This window comes from Ascaphus truei, chromosome 3, assembly GCF_040206685.1.
Source record: "Ascaphus truei isolate aAscTru1 chromosome 3, aAscTru1.hap1, whole genome shotgun sequence".
NCBI classification, from domain to species: domain Eukaryota; kingdom Metazoa; phylum Chordata; class Amphibia; order Anura; family Ascaphidae; genus Ascaphus; species Ascaphus truei.
The window spans coordinates 377,225,329-377,249,877 of NC_134485.1; the positions used below are offsets into that span (position 1 = coordinate 377,225,329).

The window sequence follows — 24,549 nt, forward strand, 5'->3', positions numbered from 1 at the left end:
TTCCAAATGTTGAGGCCAATGTTAGTAAAGGTGCAATCTACCCCTACATTAATTGATGGGAAATGCAGTATAATTGTGCAAATTCTTGTTTGACATGGTGGAAAAGTTCTATGTAGAAAAGTCACGTTATAAAACGAATGCTATTGTGCACACTTGGTTGCCTGCTTTTTAAGTGACAATATTTAAATGCTGATCAATTTAACCATTAATCTGTGAACTTGACAACTACAGTGTATGCAGTGTCTTAATTTGCCAGTGTATCAACACCAACAACAGTTTGGTGGCTCAGCAAGAATCATTTTTGACTTAACACGGGTAGTGTAACTTTGTAGCAGGTGTTAAATAGTCCTTTCAATGTACGAGACATGTTCTTCAATATAATTTGTCTCTTGGCAGTTGTATTAACGTAGAATAAGATCCTCAGTATTAATTTTTCACCTCGTGTTCTCTAAAGACTTGATCTGCCAATCATAACCCGGCATTGATGACAGGGTATTAGCAGATATTTACACTATGTGGCAAGTGTCTTTTTTGTATAGTATAATTGGTTCTTTCTGTCATTATTCATTCACATGCTTTTTCCTGCTCCGTCTCTAAATAGTGTCAGGTAAATTAGAGCAAATCATCAGGGCTAGATGCATTTTAATAAGTACATGGAGTAATCTACAGAAACTGGTTTCTCTTTCTCGGAGGGATACCCTGCCTGGGGGGCTTATGACATGATTCGGTATGTTCTTTGCACACGTAACCTATTTCACCCATGCCAGTTACCCACACGGACCGTTAGAGCGGGCAGACACAGGCCTGTTGATCCAGTCTCCCAAAAAGGGTTCTCGGCATAAATTTTAATATTTTAAAATATGTTTTCAATCAGATTTTGAAATAAATGTTTTTAATACATTTTCCTCAACAAATGTCATGGTCGGATACAATATTCAATATCCTACAGTTCAGCACTATTGACTATAGTTATTACAAACTAAAGAACAGCTGAGCGGTACAATTGCTGAGTGGTAACACAAGCATGTTAATGTCTTGTAAATTGATTAGAAAAGGGTGGAGATCAAATTGTGCCCAAACAAGGAGAAGACATACAGTTTCTCAATCCTTTATCTTCAGTGATCTGTAAGGAAATATTTGCATATTGTGCCAACTCAGTCACCTTGCAGGGTCTTTTCTCTCCCATTAAGACAGGAAACGAAGGGTTCGCTGATCAGGTTTTTTAATAAGGGCACAAAACAGAACAGGAACAAGCACTAACGAACATACTTGTCCGTTTCTTAACTACAGATAGAGCCAAGCTCTATACCAATACTTAGCCCATTTACCTCTGTAAGCGACAACACCTGAAGTCTCTCTCTATCTCTCTCTGTCTCTCTCTGTCTCTCTCTGTCTCTCTCTGTCTCTCTCTGTCTCTCTCTGTCTCTCTCTCTCCTTGGTCCATAACAGGCCCTGCGTCCAGGAAGCCTGGGAACTGTTCAAACCATCGCCCTTGCTGGTTGGGGTAAGGCTCAGTTCTGTCAGGTTGATTACTGTTTTTTAAAGCCCTTGCAATCAGCAGTTACCACACACCCTAGCTGCTTGCATAGCTAGGCGTTTAACCTCCTGATTTCTGGAGCGCATGCATACTGCATGCTCTCTCTAACATAGTCTGTGACTGTCACAATATGTACGGTAAGGCAACGATAATAGTTTGATAAAAATACCTTTTAATTTAGAATGTAAAAAAATATATACTTAAGTATTGCTGAAAAGTTATACATTTTAGTGTGTATCGTTTAAAAGTCACAATGAATCTATTCCACAAAAGAACTGAGGCCTAGGTGTATTAACTCTGGTTATTCAATTAAAGGAGCACTCCTGGTGACAGGTTCTTGTTGTTGTAGTTGTTTTTATTATTATTTTTTTTTTTAATTTAATAGGTTTGAAGCATGGCGTTCTCTGGAGCTGAACCACATGGATTTCAACTCCGGGACCCCCTGCTTCCCGAGATACCTACCTCGGAAGGTGCTGCCGGTTTCGCAGCACAGTTTAAAGCTCCCGTTACACATGGGCCAAAAGGAAGACACAAGGGATGACGTTGCGGCTTCCTATTGGCCCTCAGGACTTTTAAACCGCCATATTGTGAACCCAGCCAGAGCTCATACCGGCAGCATCTACGTAAGTAATTATCTAGGGAAGCACGGGGTCCCAGGAGCTGGAATCAACGCGGTTCAGCTCCCAAGACCCCCTACTTCAATCCTAGAAAAAATATAATCTCGCCTGGCGTGCCTCTTTAACGCCGCCGTCCACGCTGACTGACTTTTTATTTTATTTATTTTTACTTCATTTAAGAGATCACTTCTTTCTCTTTCTGAGGTTTTTATTTCTAAACCTGATGTTCCGTTCAGGAGATATAAGCGTTTGAAATATTAAGTGGCCGTGAGGTTCAAATTGAGCTCTCCCATGAACGTGTTCACCTCAGGGGCTAGAGATTAAGAAAATCATGGTGTTTAACACTACAAAGAGCAGGATATGCTCAGGAGGCAAGATACCAACATTATACGATACCTACTCATATAGGCTTCTGGAGGGGATTGCTGCTTTTACATCCCGTTATTGCAGGATAACCTTGCGCGACGAAATAATGCTACATTATTGAAGCAATGCCTAGCTATGGCGTTACACCATTGAGGCACTGTGAAAGCCCTATTTCTGGGTCTGGATAGAGGATGTTATATGAGCGCCTCATTTGTATATAACATCAACATCACTATCACTAATGTCCATTATACAGTAGTTAACGTGATGCTCTTTAAAGAGAAATCATGACTTAACGTTATGTTACTCTCCTGGTAGGATACAGCGTTGCTGTTAATGTGACATTAATTTAGCTTAACATCATGTTAAGCCTATTCTAATGAGATGTATTACTGCCGTTGTTTTTGCATATAAAGAGTTTTGTGGCTCTTTATACTAAATACCAGCTTAAAAATGCCGAAGTACAAAGTAAAGGTTATAACACACAAGGAAGTAGGTTTCAGAATAAACAATCAATAATTTTTGTTGTGCAACATTTATTACCACTGCAATGTGAATACATCAAAATCGTGATTGCCTTATGTGGAAACAATGCTGTGACTATAGATATTTAAAGCAGCAATACTACTTTCTAACTTTTTTTCTTTTATTATTTTAATATGTAAAGCATGTGACAATGTATAAGAAATCTATGTTATGATGGAGCCATAACTCCTAATTTTTAACTTTTAACCTGGAGATGTATATTTTATTTATTTATTTATTTTCAAAGACTGTAGCTCCGGTTGTTTCCTGGAATCACGCGCTTTGGTCCAGATTTAGAGTTTTTACGAATTCATTATGCCAAGAACTACTTACATTTGTAACACAACGAATGTACGATTTTTATCCTGTCCATTGTATTCTAAGTTTTGCACTTACAAATGTGCAAAAAAATGGGGGCGATTTTACACGTTGATCTTTGTGGCGCTAGACACCAAGGGGTTTTATTTACTAAAGTCTACCAGATACTGTACAAAACTAGTGCCAAACCAGATCAAAATAATTACATGAGGTTTATGAGCGGAAAAGGTCCAGTTTATTTCAGTAGACTTTTTCTTGAGTAAAACACATCACTAGATTGATTAAAGTCGGAAGACATCAGTAAATGACCCTCCAGTCTTTGTTACTGACCATTGACACTGTGAGGGAGATATGAGGATATATCTCACATTATTTTTATCAGTACCACATTTCTAGAAGAGCCTGCATACTCTGCACTGAAGAAGTTCATTTCAGCCACTGATTTAAGGAGGTGCTGAAGCTGCACCATAACACTTCTGTGCGCATGTGAAGCATGCATTTAAATAAAGAAGGCTCGATTCAAATCAGAGAAAATATTCAGCACATTTGTAACAATAATCTTATTAAGTATAAAGTGCAAGGCTGTAATTATTTATGTTCAGCAAAATCTATCATTTCGGTGAATGTTGGTGCAGTTAAGGCACCAAAACTTGAACAATACTGTATCACTAATGAATAAGCAATAATCTAAGTAGGAGCACAATGTTTCTAAGTGTATTGCATTTATTGTAATGTGTGGAAAGTTGGGTTTATAACCGGTATACTCGGGGTTTACAGGTTTACTCCTGTGCAGAAAATGATAAAATGATGTAAACACCCCATCCACTTTCAGACTAAAATACCTCATTTGCATTGGTCACTCCTCTTATAGGAGATTCCTTTCCAATGGGCAAGTCACTCTGGGCTATATTTACTAAGCAGTCTTCTGCTGCGTTGTCTTCCAGTGCCATAAGGTTGCTTAATAAATATGGGCCTTTGTCATTATCTTCCTGTGCCACTAGGCAAAACCACATATATTGCTAGCTCTTTGGGGCAGGAAATGGTGCCTGTGGGATTCTGCGGGCAGCACTGCAAACATCACAGCGCGGGTATAAGAAAAAGTTACTTACTACTATTATTTTTATTATGATATTTACACTCCGGTTAATAGCCCTGTGAAAACAACAGACCGGCAATTAACTTTTATCTATATGGCGCTGTATACAAATGCTAATAGATCTCATTCTTTGATGTTTGATAAACTAGGAAAGGATGTCTAACCTTTTTTTTCTCAGACATATGCTACAATAAATGTCAGTACAATTAAATTCACTTCCTTTGAAAGCAACTGTGTTGCCATAGGCTACTATAGGTAATGGCAGCATTAGAAATGAGATAAATGATGAAGACGATGAATTGGCTGTTTCTCTTCGCTTGTCACAATTTTCTTACGGAAATGACCCAGCTGTGCGGGCTCACTTGTAGTTTGCTTCTGATTTCTTGAGGATTTTAGTTAAAATAAATACTGTCTAAACTCATTTACTGCCAGTTGTGAAGACTGAAAGAATATTTTGAGGCTAACAGCACAGGGAACGTTATCTGTAGCAGAACTAATAGATAAAGTGCTGCATAACTTAGGGAGATTTAGTAGCTGGAGGTAAAGATGTTAAATGATCAAAGCAATACCTCAGTGCTTGTTAAATCAGTTCTCTATTTTCAGTATGGACCATTAACACAGGCCAATTTAGTTGGGTCAGTGACTTAAAATACCTATCGCTGTTTTCCCACAAATGTATTTCTGGGGGATAAATAATGTGCTAATGACTTTTTTTAAATGATCTACACATCCACCTGCAGAGATTATGAACTTGCAGTATAATTATCTTCAAAGCCAACTACTTGCATAGAGAGGTTTTAGTTTTACTTCAAGTAAAGTGTCTTTGGATCAAGTGCACATAAATTGGAAGGAGCTTTGGGAATTGGTATTAGGAACAAGTAGCGTCCTTTGCAGGGATAAAGTGCAAGGACCACTTAAGCACAAGAGCCTGCACAAAGTGCCCAAGCATCTCCCCCCTTATAAATCTAGGTTTAGTGTGAGCATCACAAGGAATGCAGAGTTGAGTAATAGACACGTACACGATACTAATGGCTCTGTAGGTCTAATCTGATTTGTGTAACTTCTCTGTGTTTTTAGTTTGCTACATTTTGTACTCAAAATTCCCAATGCTGACTTTCCCAGACCAGTAGATCAACCCTATATCACCATCTTCTTAACGCCATTGCTAAATTGTGATCTTAAGAGATGATTGAAACACAGACAGTATTAGGGGCATTACCTGAAAGAGAGGACGCCAACACTTTGGTATAGAAGAGGAGTAGCCAACTCCCGTCTCCAGTCCTCAAGTGCCACCAACAGGTTAACTTTTCAGGCTATCCCTGCTTCAGCACAGGTGGCTCAGTCTGACTGATTGAGCCACATGCGCTGAAGCATGGATATCCTTAAAACCTGACCTGTTGTTGGCCCTTGAGGACTGGAGTTGGCCACTCCTGGTATAGACGCTCTGACCTCTGCAGACTCTTCGTGGTGCGCTGAAAGTAGCAATCCACCCCTACTCTACTTGTTTTATTTATGTTTGTTTTATTCAGAATTGAAACCCTGGTGGCCTGCATTGCTGAACTGCTCTTTTTTAACCTAGCGGCCCACCTGGCTCTCGAGAAATCTATCTTTTAACGTCCTGGGATACTTTGTTTCTTTTGGGAAATTAAAAAAACACCCCCGGGGGCGGCGTGTCTATGACGTCACACAGGACGGTCGGCTGAAGGAAGAGCTCCAGAGACCCTTCCGACTAAACTCTAATTTGCAGGAGTTTTAGCCCACTAAAAAACTTCCCAAATCTCACAAATAAGTCCCTAAACCTGTCAAGATGACATCTAAGGGGAAAAACCCCTCAACCCAGGGAGTGGGTAACTTCTTTACGCCCGCAAAGCGGCCCGCTGAGGCGGGAAGTAAGAAGCAAGATGGCCCCCAGACCCCAGGCCAGCGAGGCAAACAAGGCCCCCAGGACCCATCAAGCCCCCCTGAGACCACCCTACCCGTGGACGGAGGCATAACTAAGGACTACCTGGAGGGGCTACTCACCAAGCTCCAGCGTTCCCTACAAGCAAACATAAAAGAGGCTGTGGCAGAAATCAGACAGGACATCCATGGTCTGCAGGAGCGAGCTACCACACTGGAGACTAGGCTAGATGAGGCCTTACACCATCAATCCGAAGCAGACGACGAAATAATACGCCTGGGCCACGAGATAAATGCCTTAAAAGACGGACAGGAAGACCAGGAGAATAGGGATCGCCGCCAGAACTTGCGCATCCGCGGCATCCCTGAGGCAGTATTACCCTCACACCTGCGGGACTACCTGTCTGATTTTTTCCTCCTCCTATGCCCTGAGCTTGAACCGTGGGATCTGGAGATGGATAGGGCGCATAGGGCCCTGGGTCCCCGCTCTGAGGACCCCAACCGCCGACGGGACGCGATCGTGCGCCTACACAGCTACTCAGCTAAAGAAAAGCTGCTTACGGCTAGTAGAGGGAAGATCGCGTTCCGAGGCGAGCAACTGCAGGTCTACACTGACCTGTCCAAGCGGACCGTGGACCGCCGCAAAGCCCTTCGCCCTCTGACTCTGCTCCTACGTGAGAAGGGAATAACCTACAAATGGGGGTTCCCCTTCAAACTGGTGGTCTCCTATAAGGGCAAATTCCTCATGCTGCGCCACCCCGAGGATATGGAGCACGTTGCCAAAGCCCTGGGACTCCCGCTAGAGCCCTTCCAGACGGAACACCTACCGGAGGGTCAGCCACGTGAAAGAGGGGACGTCCCTGTTCGAACATCGGAGAGGATCGCGGGACAAAGACAGTCCCGGGAAAGATAAGGATTTACCCAGCACAAAACACAACCCACACCTGCGGAACCCCCACCCACACAATAAAATAACAAATGAAAACAGCACCTAAAGGGAAAATTTGGCCCCCAAAAATGGCGACGGGAGCATCCATACCCCCACACGTGGCCACCCCTCTATCCAGAGATTGCTGAGGACGGTGTCCGGGCGCAGGTCCGGTGCCATTCCCCAACCACCTCAAGAATATCGCAGAGATTGCGGGACCCCGAAAAGCCGATTCTGCTACCTTACAGAGGTCCAGAGCTCCCGACCAGCTGAAAAGTGCCTCAAACTCCACGGATCCCTTAAGATGGCGACGGGTGAGCCCATTCCTCCCCACGTGGATCTCCCTCACCCTGCGGCTGCCTGGCTGTCTCCTCAAGATGGCGTCGGGGGAGGACTCAAACCAACAAGACACTCCCCGCTGCCCCAGACGAGCACCAGCTGACGTCATCGGAGGGTGCGACAGGTTCCCGCCCGCGACGAGGGATTCACTGGAGCGGGTCTACGGTTGCCCGCGAGGATCAGCAGACTCCAACCAATGCCTACATTCCGGTCACCCCTTTCCTTCCCCGCCCACGCCTGACTCCTGGTTCCCGATTCCGGATCCCCCAGCTCTCTCTCCCCCCGCTCTCGCGGGGAGTCCTGTCAACCCGCCTCACCCTGCCCTTGACTGCCCTACCCCTACCCACCCCCCTACCCCCCCCCCAAGGCAAGAACCCGGACTGCACAAACCTGAGCAGATATCCAGCAGATGATCATTAGAAGACCGGGTTGGTACAGCTGAAGCACCTCAATGCACCCACCTTTGAGAGACTCACCCCCACAGCACATTAACCTGGATGTGGCCCCTACCTCCCCCCCTCCCCCTCCCCTCCCCGCCCCCCTTTCCTCACCCCCCCCTCCCTCCCCCTCTCCTCCTCCCCCCCCCCCCCGCCCTCCCCTCCCCTTCTTTTTCCTCCCCCCCCCTGCCCTCCCCTCTCCCCCTACCCCCCCTATCACTACCTCCCCCCCCTCCCTCCCTTCCTGCAGGTACATACCGCCCCCTACAGCTGCCTTACCTACACAGATGGGGAGCACCCCTGTGGTAAACTACCCTGGAACTCACCTGCTCTGCAGAACTTCAAGTGGGGATAACTCTCTCTCCCCCCAAAAATGTATAGGAACATATATATGTCTAATTAGGCTAACTTCGAATTCGCCTGGTTTGCCGGATATGCGGTATAGCGCATGAAATGTACCTAGTGCAGAATATGAACACGAAAAGTCCCTTCAACCCCCCCACCCACCCCATCCCCTCCCTCCCCATCCCCTACCCTACCCCCCGTACCCACCACTCCTTCCTCACAGCCGCCCCCCCCTCCCCCCCTTTCCCCCAGCCCCCCCCCCTCCCCTCTCCACCTCCACTCCCCCCCCCTACCCCCCCATACCCACCACTCCTTCCTCCCAGCCCTCCCCCCTCCTCTCCCCCCCAGCCCCCCTCTCCCCCCCGCCCCCCTTTCCCATAGCCCCCCCCGCCCCCCTCCCCCATAGCCCCCCCCGCCCCCCTCCCCCATAGCCCCCCCCTTTTTTTTTCCCCCAGACCCCCCCTCCCCCCCCTAGCCCCTCCCCCCCTTCCCCCCAGCCCCGCCCCCCTCCCCCCCAGCCCCCCCCTTCCTCACCTCCTTCCCCCCTGTCCCCCTTACCTCCCCCCCTCCCTCCCCCCTTTTCCTCCTCCCCCCTTACATCCCCTCCCCCCCTTCTCCTCCCATACCCCCTCCCTCACTACCTCCCCTCTTCCCCTCCCCCCCCCTTCCCTCCCGGCGCATACCCACCCCCTCCCCCCCCCTCTACGAAAGCTGCCCCACCTACACAGGCATGGAGCACCCCTTTGCTCAACCACCCTGGACCTTCCCTGCTCAACAGGAGTCAAAGAGATAATAGTTTCCTCTCTGAAATGTACGGGATTATGTAAATGTCTAACTAGACTAACACTGCACACGCTATGTTTGTTTGATATACGGTTTATTGCATGAAATGTTTCTGTTGCAGAATATCTATGTGAAAAGCTTCTACACCTTCCCCACCCCCTACCCCACCCCCCCTTGCCCCCCCATACCTACTCCCCCCAACCCCCTCCCCCTTCCACTCCCCTCCTCTGCCTCCCCACCCCCCCCCCCCAGCCCCACCACCCTCCCCCAGCCCCCCCCTCCCTCCCTCTTCCCAGCCCACTCCCCTCCCTTCCTCTCCCCAGCCCACCTCCCTATCCCTATAATTAACTTTCCCCCCCCTCTCCTTCCCCGCCCAAGGCTCACCCCCCTGTCGAGAAACACTTGATTCTCACCACTCCAAGGAAGCCCAAGAGCAAGCTGCTTTAGCTCAATACTGTATATAACCAAACTGTCTAGATCTGTAAATATACTGTTCGCCTACTAAGAGGTATAATGTCTATGATGGAAAATAAGCAGGATAAATGCCTGAACTGTCCTCTCCCCCTTTTTTTCTCTTCTCATCCCTGACCTTCCCCCCCAACCCCCTCTCCCCCCACGTCCCACTCCCCTTCACCCCCCCTCCTCCCATCCTTCCTCCATCCCTCCCCCCCTCCGCCCCCCTTCTTTTCTCCCCAAAGGAACACTCCCCGGAGGAGACACGCCCGAACCTCACCGCCCCAGGAGTGCCCAAGAGATCACAGGTTCATTCCCACCCTGTACACACCTAACCAATCTGGTAACGTACACATAATATTCACCTGATATGCAGCGTATAGGTTGGATGCACACTATGCGGATTCTACCCATGAACTGACCCTTTTCCCGCCTACCCCTGAACCCTCCCCCCCCCCACCCATTCACTCCCCTCCCCTACCGCCCACCCTCAGTATGGGGCCACCCAGCGCTTACCCCCTCCCCCCCCCCCCTCCTCCAATCCTCCACAAAGCACACGCAGGAAAATAGTCCAACCACCTGGGACACACATGAGTCAGATGAGTCGGCGGTAACTCCCAATAGCTAAGGGTCTCTCCTCGGCCCACCTTCACTGGAGACTGTCGTCGGACCCGCCCCCTAGGGTCTTATACCACCCTAACCGGCCTGTAAGTCAGACCGGTTTCAAACTTTCCAGACCCCAATAGGGTCTACCTTCCTTCCTTCTTACCCCCGCTGACCCTATCCCAGCGGATCCTCTCCCACCCTACCTCCCGCCCCATTTGGCTGTTCAGCTATCACTGCAACTCAGAGTTTACGCACAGCAAACGCTAATACCAACTAGAATGTCCCACCAAAAAGATCTAAGGTTTGTTTCCCTAAACGTCAAGGGCCTCCACAATAACAAAAAAAGACGCCTGGCCCTACAGGAAATTAAGAGGTTGGGGGGCGATGTTGTTTTCCTCCAGGAGACACACTTCACGTCTCAGGAACCGCCCAAAACATTCCAGCATGCGTATCCGTTGAGCTACTTCTCTTCATACAGTAGTAAACGCAGAGGGGTTGCCATTCTGATTCGTCAGGGTACCCCATTTAATCTAACTAAAATCCAGGCAGATCCAGAGGGAAGATTTATTGTGGTCTACGGTTCGCTCTCAGGCTCGGCAATCGCCCTTATTAACCTATATGCCCCAAACGAGAACCAGACAGAGAAAAAACAGTTCTGGATGAAATTGACCCCCAATACTTATCTTCGCTACTAATTGCAGGCGATCTAAACATGGCTCTCAACCCCAAAGAAGAAAAATCGAGCCTCCCAGAGCGACAACACTCCACCCAGTCACAAAGACTGGGGAAAAAATTTAAGGACATTATGGGGGACTTCTCACTTTTGGACATATGGAGAACACAGCATCAGGGGCAAAGGGATTATACCTTTTACTCGGCCCCTCACCAGACATATTCCCGTATAGACTATTTCCTTGCTACCAAGAACATCCTAGAAGCCGCCTTAGACACCGATATTGGCCCAATTACGTGGTCAGATCACGCTCCTATCACCATGACCCTGTCCATTCCATTCGTGAAAACAACCTCATATTGCTGGAGACTTAACGACTCCTTACTGAATCACTCGGAGACAGTACGGGAGCTCAAAAAATCCCTTAAGGAATATTTCCGGATAAATATAGGCACTGTCGCCTCTCCAGCAAACCTGTGGGAAGCCCATAAGGCGACAATCAGAGGACATTTCATCTCGATTGCCTCCCATCGGAAAAAAACTAAACTCAAACAAACCAAAGAGCTAACAGACAAAATAATCAGCCTAGAACAACAACACAAAAATAACCCCTCCCGGAAAATTTATAAACAGTTGACTTCCGCCAGAAGCGACTTAAGAATAATTCAAATGGACAATGTTGAGAAAGCTCTTAAATGGACGGGTCAGAGGTATTATGATAAAGGGAACAAGGCCGACAGACTTCTTGCTAGCAAGCTGAGAGGCATACAAAAAAGATCTCAAATAACGGCGATCCGGAATAGTGCTGGTGAGCTTCTATATAACGAAAAAAAAATTGCAGCGGAATTTACTAAATTTTATTCTAAATTATACAACCTAAGGGCTCACTCTGCTAGCCCAGACCCGAAGGAGCTATCGGCTGCCATTGACTATCTAGCTGAATGCGACCTCTCCTCACTAACAGAGGAGGAAAACCTTCTCCTGAACGCCACAATAACGGCGGAAGAATTAGAAAGGGCCGTTAAGGCCTCCAAAATCTCTAAAGCACCGGGCCCTGATGTTTTCACGAATGCCTATTACAAGAAGTTCCTCCCCATCCTGTCCACCCACCTACTACAATTGTTCAACTCATTTCTGGAAGGAAGTCCTATCCCATCCTCGATGTCGTCCGCCAATCTGGCTATAATTCTCAAAGAAGGGAAGGACCCCACACAATGTGGTAGCTATAGACCAATCTCACTGTTGAACAACGATCTAAAACTATACAGTAAAATACTGGCGAACAGACTTAATCCAATCCTCCCGAGACTAGTACACATGGACCAGGTCGGGTTTGTCCTGGGCCGCCAGGCCTCAGACAATACCCGTAAAATCATTAACTTAGTCGACCATGCCCATCTCACAGACTCACAAGCTATGCTATTAAGTTTGGATGCAGAGAAGGCTTTTGACAGAATTGACTGGCTATTCCTAAATCAAACATTAAAAAAATTCGGATTCAGGGACTCCTTCCTTATGGGTGTCCAAGCGCTCTACCAAAATCCATCCGCCTCAGTTAAACTATCTGGCGGAGGACCGGCACAAATCCACATTAGAAATGGCACCCGACAGGGTTGCCCCCTCTCCCCTCTCCTTTTCGCTCTCACGATTGAACCTCTGGCGTCTAAAATAAGACAAAACCCGAACATCCAAGGTATCCCCATTGCCACTGAACAATACAAAATTTCCCTATTCGCTGACGACATTATCCTGACCTTGACCAAACCCCTAACTTCCCTCCCCAACCTCCAGATGGAACTGACGGAGTTTGGAGAGGTTTCAGGGTATAAAATAAACAGCGACAAATCAGAGGCCCTAAATCTTAGTCTCCCCAACCCCGTAGTCAAACTTCTTAAACTAAATTTTAGCTACCGATGGTGTCCCTCATGCATTAAATATCTGGGAATTAATGTATCTAGACACTATCGGGACCTATATAGGGATAATTACCCAAAACTATGGGACCAGATCAAAAAAGATCTAGATCGGTGGGAAGGTTATCAGATCTCATGGATCGGGAGGATGATCTCTACCAAAATGAATATACTCCCAAGAATGCTTTACCTATTCCAGACCCTCCCAATCCAGGTCCCGGCCGCCGATCTAAAATTTATACAGAATAGACTACTCCACTTCATTTGGCAGGGCAAGAGACCCAGAGTCGCCAGATCAGTCCTGATGACCACTAGATCCAGAGGAGGGTTGGGGGTACCTGATCTATATAAATACTATCTAGCCGCTCAGCTCAGGCAGGTAGTAATGTGGAACTCAGACCCGACCCGATGTTGCTGGGTGGGAATGGAAACTCGATGTGCCAAATTGCCTTCTCTGCAAGCCTGCCTCTGGAGCCTGAACAGAGGTGATGGCCATTTACACAACCTGAAACTACAGGCCTCACGTTTCACGTGGGACACCTGGTCCAGATGCAAACATAAATTTAACCTCTCCTCCACAAGCTCACAACTCACCCCCCTCGTTAATAACCCCAAATTCCCCCCAGGATGCGGATCTAAACTGTTCGCCTACTTCCACACACGGGGTATAGAGGCGATTGCCGACGTACTGAGCCTAGGGAAGCTCCTGAGCTACCAAGAACTGAGGAACAAATTTAAAATCACAGAATTGGACACCTTTAAATACCTACAAATTAGAAACTTTGTCAGAGCAAACATGCCCTCATCCAGAATACCCCACTCTCACTACGTTTGAGCTCCTGTGTGAGGACAAGTCCTACCAGAAGGGACTTATCTCGGACATATATAACATCTTAATGCGCTCAACGTCCCCCACACAGCACGATTACATGCTCAGATGGTCAGCTGATCTAAACGTTAATATTGAAAGAGAGACTTGGGAGGAAATCTGGCAGGCAGCCTCAGAAACTTCCCTTTGCACCACAATCAAGGAAAACATTTATAAGATCATGTTTGGCTGGTATCTTACCCCAGCACGATTAAACCAGATCTACCCTCTGGCATCAGACCAATGTTGGAGAGGCTGTGGTAATAGAGGGGACATGGCCCACATCTGGTGGACCTGTCCAGAAATTGTGAAATACTGGGCCAAGGTCCAAATTCTGATAAAAGAGGTCACCGACCTAGAAGTTCCTATTGAACCACTGACCTTCCTGTTGGCCGCACCTATGTCGAATATTGTTCGACCCACCAGGAAATTAATATCCTTCATTCTCACTGCGGCGAGATGTTGTATTGCGGCCTCCTGGAGGAAAACAACCACTCCAGCGCTAAACACGATTAAGAAAAGAGTTGGGGAAGTGATGACCATGGAGCGACTCACTGCCCACATTAGACAAAAAACTCCGGCCTTTGAGGGTATCTGGGAATCCTGGTTCCAATTTACCAGAGCGCACCAACCAACCCAGGTGGGTCTGAGGCCCACCCCCCCTCCATAAGGGAACACTCAAACGACTCTCATCAGCAAAACTTCAACAGCCAAGTGGGTCGACAAAAGTTGAGTTTACATATATGGTTCATACATTTGTATGCTGGTTGTCCGGGACTCTTCTGCTCAACATATTTCTCATGACAGTCACCATGCGGACTGGCATGCTTTTTATACTGCCATTCAATTATTTGGCATAATCCAGATGACAATGTTACCAATCAGAGTAGTATTGCGAGTTTAGGAATTGGTGGAGTATAGATGTAGTACTGCCACTGTTATTTACATCAATAATAATGGTAATTTCATTTACTATTTCACTATTTACTGTTAATGTATTATTTTTCTTGTTAACTGTCTGTGATTATTGTCTGTTTTTTGTTGTTTTGCTGAGACATCCAGTTTATGGGCGCACCATCTGCGCATGTCCAATCATCTGAGTAGGTGCACTTCACCTTTAAATCGGAACTATATATATTGGGACATACAGGGACTGAACCATTACCCTTTTCACCCCTGAGAAAGGAAGCCACTACTTCCGAAACGCGTAGGGTGGTCCCGTTTGACACTCTACTTTTTTTTATTCTTTTTGTTATCCCCGTTGGAGGCTAATTTTACTAGCACTACACCCGGAATTGTAGCGAATCAGCTACCATCCGTTATACAACACTGCGGAGCTCATCCCAGACGAATCTGCGGCCACGGCCTCACAGCTATCACTGCGCACGCGCAGGCCGGATCGGAGACGGAGGTTAACGCCACAGACTGGAGAGGTCTGTCCCCGTGAGAGCAGGGGAGCACCCCGCCCAGAAGCAGACGCCAGCATGCAGTGTGATATCGTTTGGAGCTGACTGTCCATAAGAGGGGATACTCTTTAAATTATCCATCGCCTGATACCTCCGTGCCTCTGGTAAGCAGGTATTCTAGCTACAGTTTGAGTGTCTATTTGGGACTTTTTCATATGCTATATGTCATTGATGTGTTTTATTAAATGTCTTTTTATTAATATCAGTCACCTGTTGTTCTCAGCATCTGTTGTATGTGTTTGTGTTTATATGTCTGTTACCATTGTTTTTACTCACAGTATTACGCAATAATTTTTCTTCTATTGTCTTTTCATGTATAATCATCCTCACATGGAGTACCTCATTGGGCATGCCACACCATTGAATCTGGTTGTATATTATTATTTATATATACAGTTTGAATTTAGTGCAGAGCGCCAGAGATATAACACACTTTTTCCTATCCATCAGTCTGACCAGGGGTCAGAGTTATATCATAGGCAGCCAGCTCTTTCCCCTTAGAAATTAGCGCTACCTTATCTTTTTTTCTGTTTTTCCCCTGTGATTGTTGCTTTAATCGGAATTAGATGCATATTTTCAAGACCACTAAAATGTTTATTATGAAAGCAAAGAAAACAATTTAGGTGATATTTCCCTCATGTACATTTAAAACATTATCGTTAACAAAAGCTTTATATTAATATTAGTAAATAATTTTTATTTTGTCACGCCAAACAGATCTAAATGGTGAGGAGGTGTGGTGCTTACTATGCTTAATCGTGCATGTACAAGGTTGGGTATCAAGTTCCAGTCTCGGCTAGTTCAGTTTATTCTAGGTGCTCTTTGACTAGTCACTTTATGTCCCTGTGCAACAGCTACATACATTTAGATTCTAAGCTTTTTGTGGCAACGGCCCATTAGGTCTGCGGCTGTATTTGTCAGTCTTTCTAGACATCCTGCTCCCAGCCACAGTTCTCTTGTCTGTCCATCGGGTGTGCTACTGTTTCTGTCTGCTCTGGGGTTCCTCCGTCTGTCTGTATCCTCTTGTTGGTCCTGTCCTCTGTCCTTATAGATTTCTGTTCCTCCCTTGCCTTTGTTTGGTGTTCCCTGGATTTATCTGCCACAGTCTGTTCTTGTCTTTGTGAATAAAGGTCATTGCCTGCAATTAGGCTAGATCCCTGTCTGTTGCTTGCCCTGCCCTTGCTATAGCCTCTGTCCCTGTTCCTGTGGAGTCCCTGCTGCAAACCTCTGCTTGTGACCAGGACCACGATTCTTGCCGCTTGCTCTGGGCCCCTGCTTGTGACCCCGACCATGCTTATTGCCGCCTGCCCTGGACCCTTGCCTATGAACCTGATGCCTCCTCGACTGCCCCCTGCTGTTCCGGCCATTGAGGTCCTACCTGCACCAGAAGTCTTGACAGTATTAGTTTTGTTTTCATATGTAGTGCTCCTTGGATATTAAGTATTATTATTTTCTAGGACTTCTCTTATTTTTTTGTAATGTGTAAACTCTTATAAAGGGATGTTCAGAAAGATACCTTGTCCCAAGTGTTTTCATAACTCGTGGGTACAGCAGCAGATTGAACCATTTGACGCCCTTAGGCACTTGCCTGTGTTGGCCGCCTCCTTTCTGCCGCCCTCCTGCTCCTTTGGAATCCCAGCGTCAAATGACGCTGCGGACGTCGCACGGCGAGGCGTTGCCATGGAAACACGACATCATGACGTAATTTGTTGTTGCGCCGTCACGTTGCTATGGCAAACAGATGCCGTGTGACATCACAGGGACGTCCACAGCGTAATTTGACGCTGAGACTCCAAAGGAGTAGGAGGCGACCAACACAGGCAAGTACCTTCCCATTACGTCTGATAAACCTGAGAGTGCGGTAAAATTATATGGGGGCGGAAATCTTTGCTGTCCCAAAATGTTGCCGCCTTAGGCCCGGGCCTAATAGGAAATTGGACACTCCATGGGTACTTTGTAGGGCTGACAACAGACACCCTCTACACTGATTTTGCCTTGCTTTTATTTTTTTCCACAAAGCTACAGGTACCATTACGTTTTTATCCCCCTTACATATTCTTTTCATAGAAGCAACAGAAGAGCTTTTTTATGGTGCAATTTTTCTTATTTGCTTAAAAAAAAAAACCAAGACCAAACTTTGATATAAATGCAATACAGCACCAAGGCCCTTATTCTGTAAGCTCTGATACCACCGATCTGACAGCACCGCACGGAAATCCCCATTGACTTTGTTGGGGTTTTCTGTGTTATACTGTCAGATCGGAGGTTTCAGAGCTTACAGAATGAGGGCCTGAGTATTTAAAAAAATAACCAAACCTCTTAGAAAGACTTTTACTAATCTTTTCCACTTAAAACTATTTTAAATTATTTATATATCTTGTATACATTTGTACAGTTGTGCTGTAATCTTTTGTCTGTTTATTTTTACTTTCATTTTGATTGGTCCATGAATGCTTTATTTTTACATTTATGTATACACAGAATAAGCCCTATCACGGGGTCCTTCCAATAACATGTCATTGTGATAATATGCATATAAAATAGTTTTTACTTTTCATATGTATATCTACTGAGTTGCTTTTCCTCCACACCTAAAGTACAGAACACAAAACATGCACCACTCAGACTCGGCCTCAAATGCTGGCAATTAATTGACCTGAGAAAATCAATTATAAGCTAAGCTTGCCGTGGGTAAAGCTTGAAATCATTCATTCATACTTAGTTATACAGTACAGCAGCTGGGAGAATCCAGTTTTGTGGAATTTTGTTTCCAAAGTTTCCATGCTGTCTGCCCAATTATAATGGCAGGAAAAGTGTTGTTATTCACTCAGTACTTACACCACCTGTTACCAAAGTTTTTTTTTCTTTTTTTGTTTTAATTATGCTTTTACATACTAGACAGTAGATACTTCTTTGTATTCAACATATTTTTCGGTAATCTGTTGAACAGTTAAGTATTTAAAATCACTACATTTCTGAAGAACCTTTTTATGATCATGTAATATTCCAAATCCTCTACAATCCAAAGAAGGTGAAATACATATGTGATATTTTACTTGTGTGTGCTTTCCAGTGTAGATACAACTAAAAGTTGATTAAAAAAAAAAAAAAAAAAAAAAACTTTTTAATTATTTGTAATCTTCAACAATCTGTACATCATTTATTTTGGATAGAAATGATAACTTTACTGATGGATATTTTTTTTTATCCATAAAATGCAACCTTTCATGAGCTGTTTCTCAGAGTTGGATGATATCAATGGTTGCCTTTTCAAAACCCCTAAAACACTTTTTTGTATTTCTGATAAACAATTTTCAGAAGACTGTTACACTGTATCCCACTATCATAGTCACGCATGCATTATTGGATCTTTATCTTTTATAAAAAAATAAATAAAAAAAATTATTTAGAGGTAATTTGAAAATTGTAAAACATTATTCATCTGGAGATATTACAATTTGTTCAATTGGGTACTTTATTGCTAAAATGTAATTAGTGTGACACCATTATAATCAATTGATTTGGTTAATTCTGAATCCCAGGTATAAAGGTATATAATATAAGTATAATAATTAAATAGAAGGGGTGCATTTTCAGTTGTGTTTTGAAGCATTCATTATATGACCTAACTTGAGGCAAAAATGTGGACCTTCTCAGGAGTCATTTTAGTTGTTTAGGTATTATATTAGGCTAATTTGTTTTATTTTATTTTGAACATGTACATTTAATTGCATTAGCTATAATAGGATAAGTAGATTTGTCATTAGTCACACAGAGAAACTGTGGGTACAATTTTTAGGAGAGAACAACCCGAGATTTGTTTTTAACGTTACTGTAAGAAGGGTGAGACACTTGTTATTCCAGTGTATAAATGAGCAAAAGTTGTGTTTAATAACATTTTCTCCAATTTAGGCATAAAACACAATATGCGTATGTTACTATTATTTACCATTGTGTAGATATAGGGCCCATTTCCTGAGCAGCTTAAGAGAATAAGACATTAGGAGATCCAGTTACTAGGGCGTCGTGTTTTTGTTCAACTACATTTTGCCAAGTTAGTGAAAAGAAGTCTTTTTGGCAATGTGGTCAAGGGATAAAGGGACAAATTTATGAAGCCATAGGGCTGGAAGACACCATCGTCCATTCAAGTCAATAGCTGTAAGGCTGAGTCCCCGCATGCTACTGCTGTGGCGGACGCTGCAGGGACGAGAGCCCTCCCCTCAATGGCGCCGGGCCCGCTGCGGGGGGGGGGGGGTCCGCAGCGCTGTGGCGAGAGTTTCTCCTGCTCTCAATAGAATTGAGAGCAGGACTCGCGACTGAGCGCTAGGCCACGCCCCCCGGCGGTTCAGCCAATGAGGGCGAACCTGCCGGGTGACATAATGGCCGCGCCCCGTCACTCCCCCGCCACGCCCCCCCCCCCCACCGGTCTCTTCCAGCAGCTCACTGCAGACCGGGGAATCGGCTGAACGCGCCGCCAGCCTCGCGGTCGCGTGTGCAGCGGAGCCACTGGGGCCTTAGCCTTATGGCAGAACACTGCTTAGTAAATATGGCCCATGATGTCATTAAAAAAATCAACAATCCGTGAAATATATGTTCCTTTCAAACAGAGAAGTGAAACATTAAGTATGCCTTAGGAAAGTGTTGATATTTGAAATTTAATTTATATAATGATTACTATGTGCACCCCAAAACTGGAACAACCTAACGGAGACTCTCACAGCCGCCACCAGTTTAAGTTCTTTCAAAACCAAAGCTGTCTCACATTTTAACCTGGTATGTAACTGTTACATACGCCTATTATATATATTATCTTTACTGTGCATGCAATGTCTTGTATATAATGTCATATGGACTGTCATTATACATATGACTGGAGTTTGGAATTGGACATATGGACTGTCATTATACATATGACTGGAGTTTGGAATTGGACATATGGACTGTCATTATACATATGACTGGAGTTTGGAATTGGATTGAGCACTGTTATTGGGACCTATGCCCCAAACCATCGATTGTATATAATGTATACCCTATTCACTTATGTAACTGTATTTATAACCATGTATTATTTGTCATCTTAACTCTATGCCCAGGACATACTTGAAAACGAGAGGTAACTCTCAATGTATTACTTCCTGGTAAAACATTTTATAAATAAAATAAATAAATGTTCTAGATCCCAAACCAAACGATTCTTTCTCCAGCAATAAATATTATTAGGCTGCCAATAGGTATTGGGAGCCCTTGTGTAATAAGTCACCTGTCACCCACTTGTTTTGCATGAGTAAATACCATAGCTAATCATTGTATGATTGCAGTTGTCATACCAATTTAAGTTTATTTTCTGTGATAAGAATGGATTTCCCCAAATCTTTGTAGAATCAAGAGTTCCTTATTTTCTTTAGAGGCCTTGACCCTTAGGAGGCTCTGACATGTTATTTGGCCCAATAAAGCTATAGATTTATTACTTGTAAATCTTATACAACATATTTTCTAAAAGCACTACAAAACATTTTTTTGCTCATACTAGCCTCTTTCAGATGAAATCTTCATATTAAACGCCCCCTCTCCCCCCCCCCCCCCCACCTAAGAACGTGCATAGTATTTACCATCCTAATTCATTTAAATATTTCCTTGTTCATTAATACTATTGGTGTGTATACAGGAAATGAGCAGGGAATTATATTGGGACAAGTGCTCCAAACATAAAAGTTAACATTAAGGGAAATGTCTTGCAGAACTTCTAATATTTTATTTGTATATTCCAAACATGTATAAAGAAATCTAAACAGAAGAAATACTGATACAATACTTGTATAAAAACACCAAGCACATAAATACGCATTGAAAACGTTTAGTGGAAGTCTCATTCTGTAAGTGCTTAGGTATTTTTTAAATACTTGTATACTGCTTATTAAAGTCTGCTTCTATTTATTTATATATTAACAATACAAATTCCACCCTAAAAAGCTCCTCTCTTCTATAACAAAGTATGAATGTGCTTGGTTAGATTGGGGTACGGTCATTAGCATTTTGTTAACTACAGTACAGGCGTACATAATGCATTAAACAATTGAGTTCTTAACAAACACTGAAATAGGAATCATCCGTGGAAGGTATTCCAGGCGTAGAAGGCAGATACAGAGGAAATGTTTAAAAAGGTTGAGGTGGCAGTAAAGACTAATGGAGATGAACGAAGATGTTGTTGAAGTAACAAGAATGAAGCTGATACAGTTCTTCAAAAGAGTGGAGGAGGGTCTTGCAAGTTGTGTGTAATTGAAATGTGCCAGTGAAGACATGTAAGGAAGTAGCAAGTAGTGTCTGATATTCCAGAGAGTAGGATAATTCTGGTAGCTGCAGATATGCTGCGCTTATCTGTCCTTACTTGCACGTCATTCAGTTTGTTGTTGATGTCGCTCTGTACCCCGCTGCTCCTGCTCACGCTACTGTGGTCCCACCGCCACAAGGATGTTGTCATCATTTTCCTCACCGACACCAGGATGTCGCTGTCATCATCCTCACCCTCCTCCGCTGGCTGCAGGTATTTCCAACCTATCCGGCTACTCGGCCGGGTAATGTTTCCCCCCCGTGTACACAGTACCCGTTACTCAGTCATTTTTTTTTTACCCGTTACATCTCTACTAAAGACCCATATATTTCTCTCTTATAGCATATTAATTAATTAATACCTTATCAAGCATAGCCTTTAAAGATGCCACAAATATATACAGAATCTTTAAATTATTCTGAACTTGTGGACAAAAAGATGTAGAGATCCTTACAACCAGCGGACAATAAAGATTCTAATCTTCAGAAAGCAAAATAAAATATTGAACATGTGAAGATGGCTGAAACCATCTCTTTCAATTTGTGTGTTTCCTGTGCTCCAAAAATGGGTGTGAAGCTTCCCAAAATAAATCCACCTTTATGGATCTTCATGGTCCCAAGGTTCAACAAAGTATCCAGCCGCTCCTCCTCCTGCACCCCACAACTCTCACATCCGCCACCAGTTTAAGTTCTTTCAAACCTAAAGCTGTCTCACATTTTAACCTGGTATGTAACTGTTGCATACGCCGATAATATATATTATCTTTAACTGTGCATGCATTGTCTTGTATATAATATATAAATAACCCTGTTCACTTAATATAACTATGTATTTGTAGCCATGTATTTGTCATCATAACTCAATGCCCAGGACATACTTGAAAACGAGAGGAAACTCTCAATGTATTACTGTTCTTCCCGGTAAAACATTTTATAAATAAATATAAATAAACCTAGAAACTCTTTCTTGGATACTACTGGTAAAGTAGTCTGTACTTTTTTTTAATACATTGAAGCTTCACTATTTGCATTTTTTTTAATGTTTTGATTGCATCTCAATGTATCCTCCGGATCACATACTTTATTTAAAAAGTTATCTGTTTTTTCTTTTTTTTAATATATATTGATGGAAGTATTTCTTTGATGTAACTGCTTTATTCATAAGGCCTGGGACATAGTACATTGAAGCGCGCTCCTGCTCTGCCTCGCCTGCTGAAAATGGGGCCTTTTTCTGTCCTTGCAGCCGAGGCAGTGAGCGCACTCAGGAGGCGGAGCGGGAGGCAAGGCTAGTCCCCCGCTCCCATTGGATGGGAGTGGTCACGTGACCGCTCCTCCGCTTCCCCGAGCGGCAAATTTCAAACCTGCCTGTCTGTTCCAAGTTCCTCAGCCTCCGCACGCATCAGCGCGCATGCGGAGGGGGAACCTATAGCCGCGCTGATGACAGATGCAGGGGCTTTGTGCATCTGCTCAGCGTGGCTCAGCCCGCCTCAGCGACGCTTAAACTTACTATGTTCCAGGCCTAACTCCTCATCACAACACCATTTGGAATTTGTCTTCTATGGTTTAATTATTTAGGTCTGAACCTTTAACCCTAACAAAATTGGCACTTATACTGTACACCCTATCATGCTTTTCATTGCTAATAAACATATTTCAAACTCTAAAAAAAAATATACAGTGATGAGAAAAGTTTATGAACCCCAATGATAATTACAGATATGCCATAGTTTTTCCATGATAACCTTCTTGAATCGAAGCCAGTCTTTTCTTAAATATTAAAAAGGGTTTATATTAACCAATTCCATGTCTTTTGAGCCAAAATTATGCATGAATTAGACAAACAATGAGTAATTAAGAGTCGGGTATGTGCAAAAGTATGTTAAACCCTGATTTTATCAGCTAAATCAAAGGGGATAATTAGAATCAGATTTTTAAATAATTAGATAAGTTTGGTCTTCACCATACAGGTGTGTGGAAACACGTCGTGCCACAATCAAAATAAATCTCTGAGGACCTCAGAAAAGCAGTTATTGATGCCCATCTTTCTGTAAAGGGTTACAAAACCATTTATAAGGATTTAAGGCTCCACCAATCCACTGTCAGACAAATGGAGAACGTTAAAGACCAAAGTCACTCTACCCAGAAGTTGTCGTCCAACCAAAATCTCTCCCAAGATCAAACCGGCAAATCAGCCAGCAAGTCGCAAAGAACCCCAGAGTAATCTAGGATCTGCAGGCCAATCTCACCTTGGCTAATATGAGTGTTAATGACTCAACTATCAGAAAAAAACTGAACAAGATTGGTGTTCATGGAAAGATATCTAGGAGAAAACCACTGCTCTCTAAGAAGAACATTGTTGGCCTTCTGAAGTTTGGCACAGAGCACATGCTGTAGAAGATCCACAACATTTCTGGAATAATGTTATCTGGATAGACGAGTCAGAGGTAAAAACTTTTGGCCTGAATGAGAAACATTATGTTTGGCGAGAGCCACACAATGTGTTTGAACAGAAGAACCGCATCCCAACCGTCAACCATGGTGGTGGGAGTGTGATGGTTTGGGTCTGCTTTACTGCCTCAGGACCTGGACGGCTTGCCATCATTGACACAACAATGAATTCTGCATTGTATCAGACGATTCTAGAGGAGAATGTCGTGCCATCCATCCGTGAGCTGAAGCGAAAGTGAGTCATACAGCAAGACAATGATCCTAAACATACAAGCAGATCTACCAAAGAATGGCTGCAGAAGAAGAAATTCAGCATTTTAGAATGGCCTAGTCAAAGTCTGGACCTAAACCCCATCGAACTGTTGTGGCAGGACCTGAAGCGAGCTGTCCGTGGAAGGAAGCCGTCAAACATCATTGAGTTGAAGCAGTTCGGTAGGGAGGAATGGTCCAAAATTCCTCAAAACCGATGTGAGAGACTGAACAGCAGTTACAGGAAATGCTTTAGCTGAAGTCATTGCTGCTTAAGGGGGCACCACCAGGTACTGAATCTAAAGGTTCACATACTTTTTCACACATGGATATTGAATGTTAAATCACTTGTG

The 24,549-nt window shown here is 44.1% G+C and overlaps 1 protein-coding gene across 6 annotated transcripts in view; it reads left to right on the top strand.

Moving 5' to 3' along the window:
• Nucleotides 1–24,549, top strand: part of MICU2 (mitochondrial calcium uptake 2) — a 382,386-nt gene that overhangs the window by 118,821 nt on the left and 239,016 nt on the right. Inside the window, exon 2 of one of the 6 annotated variants that reach the window (XM_075592261.1) lies at nucleotides 9,889–9,986. The exons of 4 other annotated variants lie outside the window; for them this stretch is intronic. In XM_075592261.1, coding sequence (XP_075448376.1) covers nucleotides 9,889–9,986 — 98 coding nt within the window. Of the gene's footprint in view, nucleotides 1–9,888; nucleotides 9,987–15,154; nucleotides 15,274–24,549 lie in introns of those variants that run through there. One more of the 6 variants, XM_075592262.1, reaches the window with a different exon arrangement.